We start from the raw sequence: 12,949 nt of genomic DNA on the forward strand, positions 1-12,949 counted from the left end.
ACACACCAGGTCACATAATGATTCCGTGAAATAGAAGGGCTAGTCCTCAGGTCTTCCTCTTTCCTCCTCTGTACTCCTTTACTGTTCTGCCCTGCCTGTCTTTGAAGCATAGTGTCAGGGCCCATTTCAGAAGAGATAATACATTGACAAGGGCAAACACCAACATCGCAGGTCATACAGACCTGGTTTCTGATCCTGCTTCTGCCACTTATTGGCTGGTGACTCGGTGAGTCATTCAGCATCTCTGAGACTTATTTCCCTCAATTCTAAAATAGGAATAGTAGCTACCTGGAAGAGTTTTAACAAGAATTAAATGAAGGCACTTTGAACAGTACCCAATCAAAGCACAGTGAGATTGCCCCCTTCCCAGGAAGCCAAGTGTTACTCGTCCTTCACATGTTGAAGAGGCAGTATGGGTAGATGTAGAACATTCAGGATACACATAAGTCAGGATAGAGGCAAATAAGATATTTGCTCAGTTATAGTGGTTAAATAGAAAGCCTATGCACCCTGGATTGAAACTAAGCTATACTCTTTGGAATCAGTAAGCATTCTGTGTCTTGGGTTTCCTCATATATAAATTGAGGATAATGGTCTGTACTTTCCCCCCTTTGAAGAAAGGCTCAGCAAGATAATGAACAGGAAAATAATTTGGAATAATAAAGCAAATGTGCAGAGAATATAGTGGGCAAGAGACTTGAGTTTTAATCCTGTCTTGTCCATTCTGCTTTCTGTATCTCAGTTTCCCCATCTGTAAGATGAGAATGTTGGTCTCTACAGAGGATCCTTGCCTCTTCTGACATTCAAGGAGTTTGTTATTTACTTAAATAACAATAGATAAGATCTGTATAATGCTTTATGCTTTTACGTTATTTTCACATGTATTATCTCATATAAGAATAGCACTAAACTGGGGAACTATGAATAAGAAGGCTTGGGTTCTTGTCCCTATTTTGACATTGACTCATACTATAGCCTTAAGCAAGGTTCATCTCCCCCCATTCTCTGAGTCTCAGTTTCTTAGTCAATAAAATAGGAGGTATGGGGGTTGGTTAAATCAGTACGTCTTAACTTTTCCACAAAGCCCTGGGGACTCCTACAAAATTTTTCTAAGGTATAGCACAATGCTAAGGCTGCAGAGAAGGGAAGAAAGGGAGAGGTGTAGCAGGACGAATTCTTTTTTTTTTTTAATAATTTTTTATTATGTTATGTTAGTCACCATAGAGTATATCCTTAGTTTTTGATGTAGTGTTCCATGATTCATTATTTGCGTATAGCACCCAGTGCACCAAGTTTCCTATACCTAGTTCAGGCAGATTAGGTTTCATTTTATCTGTTTCCTATGTATGGGACCTTTGTGTAATATTTCACTTGTAAAAAAGTTTCACTGCAATAGAAAAAACTTTACTAGATGTGCTCTAAAGCCTTAGGTATTAAAGGTGGGATTCAATAAAATATGTTATTTGGTAATTTCATTTTTCTTGTTGTTTTAACAAAACAGAATATTGTGAACACCCTTCTGAGTTAAAAAAAATGTACAGCATTCTACTGCATAAATATGGAATAATTTAAGCATCCTCTTAATGTTGGACATTTAAATTTTTCCAATATCCCCTATTTACATAATGCTATATTGAACTTTTTTGTGCTTAAATAATTGTTTTCTTATAAAAAGAGTCCAAGAAATGGAATTACTGATTAAAAGTTATGTGTATTTAATTTTTTTGGATATGTTGCAAAATTGCTCTCTAAAAGTTTATACTCCTATTAGTAATACCTCTTTGCCAATATCTGGTATTTAATCTTTGCCAATCTGACTAATGAAAATGGCATCTTATTTAATTTGTATTTCTGTGATTTCTGGTGAAGTTAAAATTGAACAATTTTCATATATTTATTGATCATTTATATTTCTTCTTTTAATTCATTTTTCATGTCTGTTGTCCTTTTTTCTATTGCACTGTTCATCTTTATATATCAAAGAAATTAACCACTGTTTTTACATACTTGCTGCCAATATGTTTTCCATAGTTTGTGGTTGTCTTTCAGTTTTATAAGAGAGTTTAAATGTCTTTTAGTCAAGTCTATCAAAATATTCACTTATGTTTCTGTATTGCCATTCTTTAAAAAGCCTTTTTCTACTTTTAAAAATAAAAAAATACCTATGTTTTCTAACAGTACTTTTTTTTAATAATAATTTTTATTATGTTATGTTAGTCACCATACAGTACATCCTTAGTTTTTGATGTAGTGTTCCGTGCTTCATTGTTTGTGTGTAACACCCAGTGCTCCATGCAATATGTGCCCTCCTTAATACCCATCACTGGCATACCCCAATCCCCCACCCCCCTCCCCTCTGAAGCCCTCAGTTTGTTTCCCAGAGTCCATAGTCTCTTGTGGTTCATTCCCCCTTCTGTTTACCCCCCCCCCGGCATTCTTCCCTTCCTTCTCCTACCAATCTCCCTGCTATTTCTTATGTTCCATAAATGAGTGAAACCATATGATAATTGTCTTTCTCTATTTGACTTATTTCACTTAGCGTAATCTCCTCCAGTCCTGTCCATGTTGCTGCAAATGTTGGCTGAGTAACATTCCATTGTATATTTGGACCACATCTTCTTAATCCAGTCGTCTGTCGAAGGACATCTCGGTTATTGTGGACAATGCTGCTATGAACATTGGGGTGCATATGGCCCTTCTCTTCACTACGTCTGTATCTTTGGGGTAAATACCCAGTAGTGCAATTGCTGAATCATAAAGTAGCTCTATTTTTAACTTTTGAAGGGATCTTCACACTGGTTTCCAAAGTGGCTGTACCAACTTGCATTCCCACCAACAGTGTAAGAAGGATCCCCTTTCTCCGCATCCTCTCCAACATTTGTTGTTTCTTGCCTTATCAAATTTTGCCATCCTAACTGGCGTAAGAATGTGGTTTTTATTTGAGTTTCCCTGATGGCTAATGATTTTGAACATTTTTTCATGTGTCTGTTAGCCATTTGTATGTCTTCATTGGAAAAGTGTTCATATCTTCTGCCCATTTTTTGATTTGATTATTTGTTTCTCATGTATTGAGTTTGAGAAGTTCTTTGTAGATCTTGGATAGCAGTCTATTATCTGTAGTGCCATTTGCAAATATCTTCTCTGATTCTGTGGGCTGCCTCTTAGTTTTTTGACTATTTCCTTGGCTGTGCAGAAGCTTTTTATCTTGATGAAGTCCCACAAGTTCATTTTTTCTTTTGTTTCTCTTGTCTTTGGAGATGTGTCATGAAAAAAGTTGCTGTGGCTGAGGTTGAAGAGGTTACAGCCTATGTTCTCCTTTAGGATTTTGATGGACTCCTGTCTCACATCGAGGTCTTTCATCCATTTGGAGTTTATCTTTGTGTATGGTGTGAGAGAGTGGTCAAGTTTCATTCTTTTGCATATAGCTGTCCAATTTTCTCAGCACCATTTATTGAAGAGACTTTTTTCCACTGGATGTTTTTTCCTGCTTTTTCAAAGATTAGTTGCCCATAGAGCTGAGCATCCATTTCTGGGGTCTCTATTCTGTTCCATTGGTCTATCTAACAGTACTTTAATGCTTTCCTTTTGTTTTCTTTTTTTTTTCCATTGGCATCTTTAATCCACATGGAGTTTATTTGGGTTTCAATGAGTAATTTAAGCTTATTGACTTTCCCAAATGATTAACCAGTTGTTCTGACACCATTTAATGTAGTGAATAAGTCATCCTTTCTTCACTGATTTAGAATAACATATTATATATATGGAGTCTCTGTCTTTTTTAGTCTCTTCAACTGATAAGTCTATACTGGAGCTATTAACAAACTGCTGTAATTATTATGGCATTACAATACTTTAAATGTTTGATAGGAAAAGCCTTATTACTCTTTAATTTTTCAAAAATATCTTGGCAATATCACACATTTTACCTGATGATTCGATCCTCTCATTTGCAAGATATGATGCTGCAGATGGTGGGTAACTTCCTGCCTTACCTGATCTGCTTTAAGTAGGATTTTTCAGAATGAACATATTGAAGGAAGCCTAGTCAAACATTGGCCTCAACTCATACTGCATGGCAGCACCAATGGGGATGACAAAAAACAAACAAAAAAACACTGATAGAAATCGGAAGTCTGTGTAGAAAATATCTCAAGTTGGTCTCATGACCTCTGTTCCTGCTGGAGTTTTGGATAATAGTTGAGCTTTATGATGGAAGAATAGGACCATAAAAAACATGTAGAATACCATCAGGCAATCAAGGATTTCAGAGCCAGCTGACATACAGAGGACCTCATGCTATCTCATTATGTGACCATTCATGGTAGTCAAGGGTTTGCAGCTGTTCTAATAGATTTATTAAGCATTAAATGTGCAACCTGCTTGCAATTCTAGAGTGTAGACTTACCTCCTTCAATGTGAGAGGGGGATTTTGTATTTTGCCAAAAATTTCACAATGACATTTTTTGTGAGACTTATAAGTTGTTGATACAACCTTGCTGTTGAAGGTCAACAGTGTCAGAGAGCTAGGTATAATATTTGTAGAATCTGAGGAGGAAAAGATGGATAGCAGTTTATGTTGTCTGTGTTAATTATTCAGTCACCTAGGCTACTGCATGGGAATAGAGGATTTTCTAAGAACACCTTGGAGCAGGCAGGCCCAGATCTCACTTACAGTTCTGTCAACTGAATACTGAGAAGGCATTCAGGGGGCCATATACTTACTAGACAATGAATAAAGATACCTAACACCCACAGAGTGCTCTGTCTTGAGGCTACACTCACCCACACTACATCTCCATTGGATGCAGGTGCCAGATTTTTCTCTAGCTCTATCACCAACTTCCTATGGCTTGTGGCATGTTGTTTCAATACTTTGTGTCCATTTTCATAAATGAAGAGTCAGGCATCACATTGGGGCATTTGTTACAAAGCTTTTAATGTCCTTTACAGTCCAAAGATGATGTACTTCTAATTAGACCCAATGGGTCAGAGCTCCAAGGAGACAAATATCTAGTTCCTGGAAGGAATAGCCTTATGACAGAGTCCAGAAATGGAATGGGCTGCAATTCATGAAAGGGTGGAGCAACCCTTTACAAGGATGTTACGAAGGGGATTTGAGCCTTGCACAGAGGAGTGAGTGTATTGTGACCAAATACTGTTTAAATTTTTTTTCAATCTGTGAGATTCATAGCCTTATGGACTGTGATTTGGAGCCAAGTAATAGCGTGATGCCAGGCAGGTCAGTTTCATCTTAGTGAGCATCATTTTCTTCAGTTATATAATGGGTATACAGTAATCCCTATTGTACCTACTTTGCACAAGATTGTTATTAACTTTTGTAAGCTAATCAAATAGGAGACGTTTTTAATCTTATGTTATTTTATATTGTGTTTTAATTTATTGTTACTACATGTTATATGTTTCATAGTTATTGTATATAAATATGTATAATATATATTATTATGTATTATATTTTAATTCATTGTTATTATTAAGAACCCTGATAACTTCAGCCATATTGGAGAAGTAGAATAAATAGAATAGAAGTAATAGCAACCCAGTGATTATACATTAGCTCTGCCATTATTTGGGGAAGTTGGTAATTCGGGCAGGAGAAGTGGATTGGAAGCAACCTTGAGAAGTTGTTCCATGCCTTGCTTTTGTTCCTAATCCAAATTGTGAGGATGAGTCACAGTTCCATTTTTAGGAGATTCCTTCTATCTTTGGGACCCTCGACCACTTCTGTCACTATTAAATGTCATTTAAAACTTTAAAGTCACTATTCTGCTTCAGAGAAATACATGTCATATGCATGCATTTATATGACTTAATATGTTATATACTTTATGTAATCACACATACACATACATACAAAGATAATTCAGGAACCCTATTGTGGGTGTACACCCAACACATTTGCATTCATGCATATGTGAATACACGTATGTCTATAAGCATGTTATTTATTCATATGTTGCATATGGCTTGCAATAACAGTGCCTCTCTAATGAATTGTTAAGTGCCTTGATTTTTTGAAGGACTTTAGAAAACAAAGAGAAAAGACTGAATGACTGCAGATATAAGAGGCAATGTTACAGTAAGTTACTATCTTAAAAAGAGAGAGTTGAGGGACAAGACAGCATTAGTTTGGTTAATGTCTTGCTTATTGGTAATACTTGTGACCTTTATATGAAAGACTCCACAAATATATTGTGGATAAAATCCAGATATCCTTTAAGACTCCTTGAGCTGGATATGGAATTGTTTAATTGGATTGAACAGCTGAAACTAATATAGCACTGTATGTTGACTACACTGGAATTAAAATAAAGTAATAAAATAAAGATTCCTTGAGCTGGAAAAGATTTTAGTGATTTTCCAGTTCTACCATTACATATTATCAATGGAGCCCAGAGAGGATAAAGTACTTGTCCAAGGTCATATGGTGAGTTAGTAATAAGACTGAACAAGGATTCAAATCTTGTGACTTCCAGCCTAGTGCTCTCTCTGTTATCTGGGACTTAAACATTTTTCTTCAGCAGAGATTTTCCTCTGTATCCTCAACAGCTAGTGCAAGGTCCATAATAAATGCTCAATAAGTTAAATAAATGCACAATGGCATTGGTTGCACTGGGCTCTACACTTACTATGTAGGCAAATTGTAAAGGATATCTGTGTTTTAGGTCACATTGTTTTAGGCCAAGAGACACTCTGGGACAAAGTACGAATAATAGCTAGGGAGATGATCTGAGTTCCAAATTGAAAAAAATGTTATCATACTTTTTCCACTGTAACCTTCCTCATTCAGAGGGTGGTTTACTTTTAGCAGTGGAATCTAGAACTCTGGGAGCCCTCATCTAGTGGGTCTGCAAATATTACTTTGCAAACTTGGGTTCAGGAGCTAGTGTTTTCCTATGGAAGAAGAGATTCTTCAAAGAAGTATTCATAATGACCCTATTTTACCAATTAATGTGAAAACTAGTCCTGAGGGTTGCAGCAGCACCAAAACTGTAGGGGATGTCCCTGTTCTAGAACACCCACAACACTGGACATGAACCCACTGGAATTAGATACAGGGCCTCACTTCTAGGAGTTGATACTCAAAGACTGAATGGCCCTCATAATGCCATCCTTTCTGTGCACATACAACAATCCTCAGTTGCGGCAAGAAAAGGCTGTTAGTGGGGCACATGGGTGGCTCAGTTAAGTGTCCAACTCTTGATCTCAGCTCAGGTCTTGATCTCAGGGTCATGAGCTTAGGGTCATGAGCTTGAGCCCCACAATGGGCTCCATGCTGGGCGTGGAGACTACTTAAAAAAATGTTTGTTAGTAAATTATGTGTTCCATTTATACAAATAAAATCCTGTGGTATGGTAGAAAGAGTACTGGTTTAGGGGCCTTAGTTTTCTCATCTGTTAAGTAAAAATAATGGTAGTATCTACCTCAAAACACTGCTGAGGTTATTCCTTTAAATGGCATATATAAACTTGCCAACACAGGCTTGATTCATAGTAGGTACCTACTAAATAATATTCTTCCTTCATTGACCTCCAATTGAGTGTTCTTCAGGCAAGTCACCTTCCCAGAACTCATCCTTGGAATGAAAGGGTTGTACTAGGGTGGTTTTTAACAGTTCCTCCAAGCCCAGCATTTTGGAATCTTTTGACAAAGGGAAGGGAATGAGAGAGGAAAGGGGTGGGGAAGGAGGAAGGTTGGGGGGAGGAAGGAAGGGGGGGGAGAAAGGAAAGAAGGGAAGGAGAAAGGAAAAAAAACAAAGGTCTTGTTGACCTGGCTACTACTAAATCTCCTACATAAAATAACTTACTATAATACATGTGTTTTCTGTGCCTGACCTGTACATTTTAGGTTGAAAAGGAAGAGAAGGGACAAGCTATAGCTGAATTTATGTGTTTTTCTCCCTGCTATCAAATAGCAATTGCTCTTCAATTTTTCTTCCTTTTCCCTACCACAAACATGCCTCCTCTGCCAAAAGAAGCCTCCCTAAAATCCCAGTCTCTCCCATAAACTAAATCGCAGCAGTAAATAAGAGGGACTTGGATAAAGAAAGGGGTGGAGTGAGGGGATGCACAAGCTCAGGCTGTCACAGGGCTCCAAGCATGAGAAGTTCTGCATGTTTCAGAGTAGTAGGGTATGTATCTCTGTCTGTTTCTGCTGGTGACTCTGTGCGTCTGTGGATCTCCCTGTTCCACTTGTGTATTCATTCAGTGTTTATTGAGGGCCTACTGTATGCCAGGCCTATGTTAGGAGCAAGGAGACAAAATACTGAGTAAAATGTGTGCTTTTGAGTGGACCTCCATGTCTTTCTTTGAGCAGCTGTGATCCTGAGAATCTCTGGGTTTGAGGATGTGTGTATGTGTGTATGTTTTTGTGTATCTGTGACAACTCCAGATGTGCACAACAGCAGTTGTTTTTCTTCTGCCTTCAGAGGACTTCCTTTCACCTGTTGCAATTCACTTCACAAAGAGTGAGCTTTATCTCTGTTTCATTTGTATAACCTGCAGGATTGGGGAAATGATCACTATCAATTTAAAAACAATGAGAAATCTCATGGAGTTCTCTTTTGTAGAAGTTTTACCTGTATTTTTATTATGAAAAATAAGCACTGTATTAACTTGAGTATGATCCTTTGAATGATTACAGGGGTCAGGAGGTAGAAACATTGCCTAAGTCCAAGTCTTTGTTGTGTCATGCTAAAAGAGTGGTAATTTCTGTCATTTACCACTTTCCCGTGGACGTTCTTAGCCTTTAAAAAAAAAAAGATTTTATTTATTTCTCAGAGAGAGAGGGAGAGAGCGTGAGGGAGCGCACAAACAGGGGGAGCGGCAGGCAGAGGGAGAAGCAGGCTCCCCGCTGAACAAGGAGCCTGATGCAGGACTCCATCCCTGGACCCCAAGATCATGGCCTGAGCCCAAGGCAAAGGCTTAAGCGACTGAGCCACCCAGATGTCCCGTTCTTAGCTTTTATTAAAGGTAGAACATCTTATTTTTATAAACCAATGAGTCATAAAAGAAGTATCAGCAGGACCACAATTGTTCATACCTATAAAAACAACATCATACCTATAAAACAAAACAAAACAATATAGCAATTAAACTGGGCTGTGTGATTCTGTGTGATTAAATTTTTAGGGCCATTCTCCATCTACTTCTCTCATCTGGCAGGATGTATCCTTATGCCCTTTCTGCCTAGAACTACTAAAGGAGAGACTTTGGAAGTGCACTAATGGGGCATCTCCTGTTCTGTTTGTTCTCCCAGGGAAACAGAAGTACCTCTGTGCCAGCAGAAATGATTGTACCATCGATAAATTCCGAAGGAAAAATTGTCCATCTTGTCGCCTCCGGAAATGCTATGAAGCAGGGATGACTCTGGGAGGTATGATACTTTTCTTCCTTTTTCTTTTTCTCCCTCCCCCTCCCTCATTCTCTCATTCTCTCTTTAAACCAGATTTTCCTCTTTGATGCTTCTGAGGTGGCCAGCTATGCTCTAGATACCGACTGACTCCTTCATATCCAACATGGCCATCAGCCAGCTGGTGCCTTCCTTTATCCTTAACCATGTCACACCCCACTCTGGGGCTCAGCATAGGAGCAGGAGGTGTGAAGCAGGGATCAGGACCCATCAGGGGGTGAGTGAGTGTGGAGTTCATTATGAAGGATTCCCCAGGGGACACAGTGATACTGGCCTTATGTTGTTGAATGATGACCAGGAGGAGAGAACTACAGAATCCAGAATAATCACAGGTGCAGAATGACCCAGGCACAGGCTGGCCCTGAACACCCAGGAATATCCTCAGTTAACTACCTCTATATTGTAGGGCTGGCCACCTGGAATGAAAAGCTGCTTCTCTTTGGAGCCTATGACTAGGCTGCCAGGCCGAACCAGTTTCCTATCCCCTATCTCCCAGGGTTGAGCAAGCCTTTTAATCATTTCCCTTTCTTTGCAAATCTATTGATAACTTCCAAAAGCATTTTTTCGTAGCACAGTAGCTTGAAAGAAGGAAGATACAGCTTTTTCAAGGGCAGCCATTCATCATAAGGCTCTCTGTCCCCTAGTCTGTGTCTACTGTGAGTACTGTCACCATTCCAGAAAGGCTTGGCTTACACTTCTATTTTCCCCCTCCAAATTCCTCATTTCTTCATGTTTACATCTGCTCGGTGGCAGGGTACTCCCTGCCGCTTCTAAAAAGAAGCACCTTTCATGAGAAAAGCAAGCTCATTAGTCTACTTTGATTTGGAAATGGAACTTGAAGAAAAGCAGCTCTTTTCTGAATGCCTGAAACTGTAGCCTTCTATCTGATTATTCATTATCAGCCTGGAAAATCCAAGTTCCTAGAATCCTGCCATTTTCCCTCCCCCTCTCAAGGCTATTTAGAGCACTTGTCCATCTCTGGCTTTCTGCAAGGTGCTCAATACCTTGTCTGCCTATGTACATGTTTATAGAAACCAACTTGTTTTCTGTGTGTGGGTCTTCACGTTGATAACTGTATCCTTTCCTCCTTACAGGGCAATAATAGTCTTTAAACAGACCAAAGTACTACAAATGAACTGACTCAGGTTCAATTTGAGACAGTTGCAACAGAACCATCTCAAGTAGTGTCTAGTACTCCCAGACATCACAGGCAGATGCTCTGTGAGTAGTTTTCCAGGCAGCCACATTAAATGAGACTCAAATATCGGAGAAAGGCCAAACTTGTTCTTACTTGCTTGGTATACACCAGAGAAATCCTACAATTGTAGTCTATAGTGGGGAGGAAGAAGCAGGACTGCGGTGAAGAAGTGCAGAAGGAAAGTCAGGAAAGGTAACAAAGGGACTCTGAGGAAGTTTTCTTCATATGAATGTTGCAACCCTATGGTGAGAGTTGTGATACACTCAGCTCTCAATTACTTAGCCCTCTGTGAATTGTGTGTAAGAGATGGGGGCTCCCAAGTAGAGAACCCCTTGGTTTTTCATCTGCTGATACAAATTGCAAGACTGCTTTGACACAGGTGAAGTTTAATGGTAACAAAAGTTCTCCTAAAATTTGGGTCCGAATCTTAAAATTAGTTTCATGCTTCAGCCAACATCCTCCATTATAAAACAGCCCGTGACATGATTATAGTGAACCCCTTTTGAAAAGGAGTAATTTCACTGCTCCATATATCAGTGAGGCATAGATGTTTAAATTAATTTCATGAAGAGAGCAGTACACTGAGTTTTCAAATTGATTTATTGGCTGGAGTGTTCAAATTTGAATGAGCTTGGTCAACACAATGAAAAGAAGGTAAGACGTGCTGTGAATGGCTTTCGTTTCAGTTCCATTTCTCTGATATTTATTGAGTGTCTATTGTATACAGAGGCACTATACTAGGCAATAAAGCTCAGGCTGGCAAACTTGAAGAAATGTCTACAAGATACAAGGATTCTTGATATTGTGTGTGTGGTCTTCCCTTTGGAGTCAGGCAGACCTAAGTTAAAGGCCCAGCTCCATTATTTACTGTGCCCCATCTAAGCCTCAATTTCTTCATCTGTAATTTAGTGATATCACTCTGTGATGTGAACATGATGAACATGAAATCCTTGGTAAATGACAAAGTGCTAGACAAATGTGAGGGCTTACTATGACAGTGAGGTCATTAGTAATTCAGATGGTAAGCACTTCCCAGTTGGCTTTTACCCTGAGTTACTTCGCATGCCCTGTAATATGTAACAGTTCCAACAGGCAGAGAAAGCATCACCAGAAATCACACTTGATCACCTCAAACTAAAAGTACCATCAATATCTTGTTTGGAAGCCGATTCCAGTAGTTGAGGGAATCATGTATTATATTCAAGTACCATGTCAGTAACATCCCAAGTGTTTACCCACTTACACACCATCGTTTGAAAAACAAACCTTTCCATTTTGCTGAACTTATCTCCACATTCCTTGATTCTCTGCTGCAAACCCTTCTCAAGTTCATGGTTAACTTGCAAATTCAGTGTACACCACACCTTTACTCAAAACAATGGGAAAAAGAAAGAAAACATAAATGTAGAGTGGCCTTTCTAAATACTTCAGCAATAGACTTCCCTTTTCATCACATTTGGTTTTAGCATAGACATTCTGATCACACTGAAGGAGAATTCATATAATTTGGTTTTATTCTTCCCATCACTCAACTCAAAATGGTATAATATATTCTAAAATGGTAACTAGGAATGTGGCCTTGAGCAAATCCCCTCTCCCCTCTGAGGCATAGTTTTCCCACCATAAAATTTGGATAATGAGATTTACCAAGGACCTTTTTGGCACTATCATTTTGTGATTCTGGGTCTAAAGTCACAGAAAAAGCCTATCAGTCTTTTTTTTTTTTTTGGATTATGTATCCATTGCCCTCAGAAGTATAGACAGTCTAGACTTGAGTGTTTTGACTTGCATAATAATTTTAGCTCCCTCAGGTTACACCTAAGTAAGATACATTATGTGTCTCAAAGTAGACTGGATGTACAGATTATTGAGGGAGTGGAGGGCAGAAGGGTTATCCTTGTATCTTAAAGAAGCTGGCACTCTACAGCTGATACTTGCTTAGTGTTGAGGCCTCAAGGTTTCTGACTGGCTCTCTCTGTAATGGTCTATCTACTGTTTGGTGATGGGATCTCCTTAACTCAGAGATATTTAAAACACATAGCTTTTTCCTTTCTATTTCTAGGCCTGTCTACATGTTCATTGCTTCTTTTCTTAGCAGCTCTTGGTGTTTCCAAGGGTGGTTGGGTTCTCAGGGTGGATCCCTTAAAGACTACCTTCAGGCTATTAACTGCCCAATCACAGCAAGGAATAGGCCCTTTTTTGTACCTGTTTCATTTCTGGCTGCTTTTGAAAAGCTACGCATTGCTAACTGCTTCAAGAATCTAAATCTCTTGCCCACTTTCTTTTTTAGGAAATGAAAGAGAACTTTATTTAGCACTTTTT

At 38.8% G+C, this 12,949-nt stretch overlaps 1 protein-coding gene across 1 annotated transcript in view; it reads left to right on the plus strand.

Annotated features, from left to right (window-relative positions):
- Positions 1–12,949, plus strand: part of LOC103681153 (androgen receptor) — a 189,486-nt gene that overhangs the window by 141,061 nt on the left and 35,476 nt on the right. The window contains exon 5 of the mRNA XM_040631425.1: positions 9,277–9,393. Coding sequence (XP_040487359.1) covers positions 9,277–9,393 — 117 coding nt within the window. The remainder of the gene's footprint in view (positions 1–9,276; positions 9,394–12,949) is intronic.

This window comes from Ursus maritimus (genome assembly GCF_017311325.1).
Source record: "Ursus maritimus isolate PB19 chromosome X unlocalized genomic scaffold, ASM1731132v1 scaffold_X1, whole genome shotgun sequence".
Taxonomy (NCBI): Eukaryota; Metazoa; Chordata; class Mammalia; order Carnivora; family Ursidae; genus Ursus; species Ursus maritimus.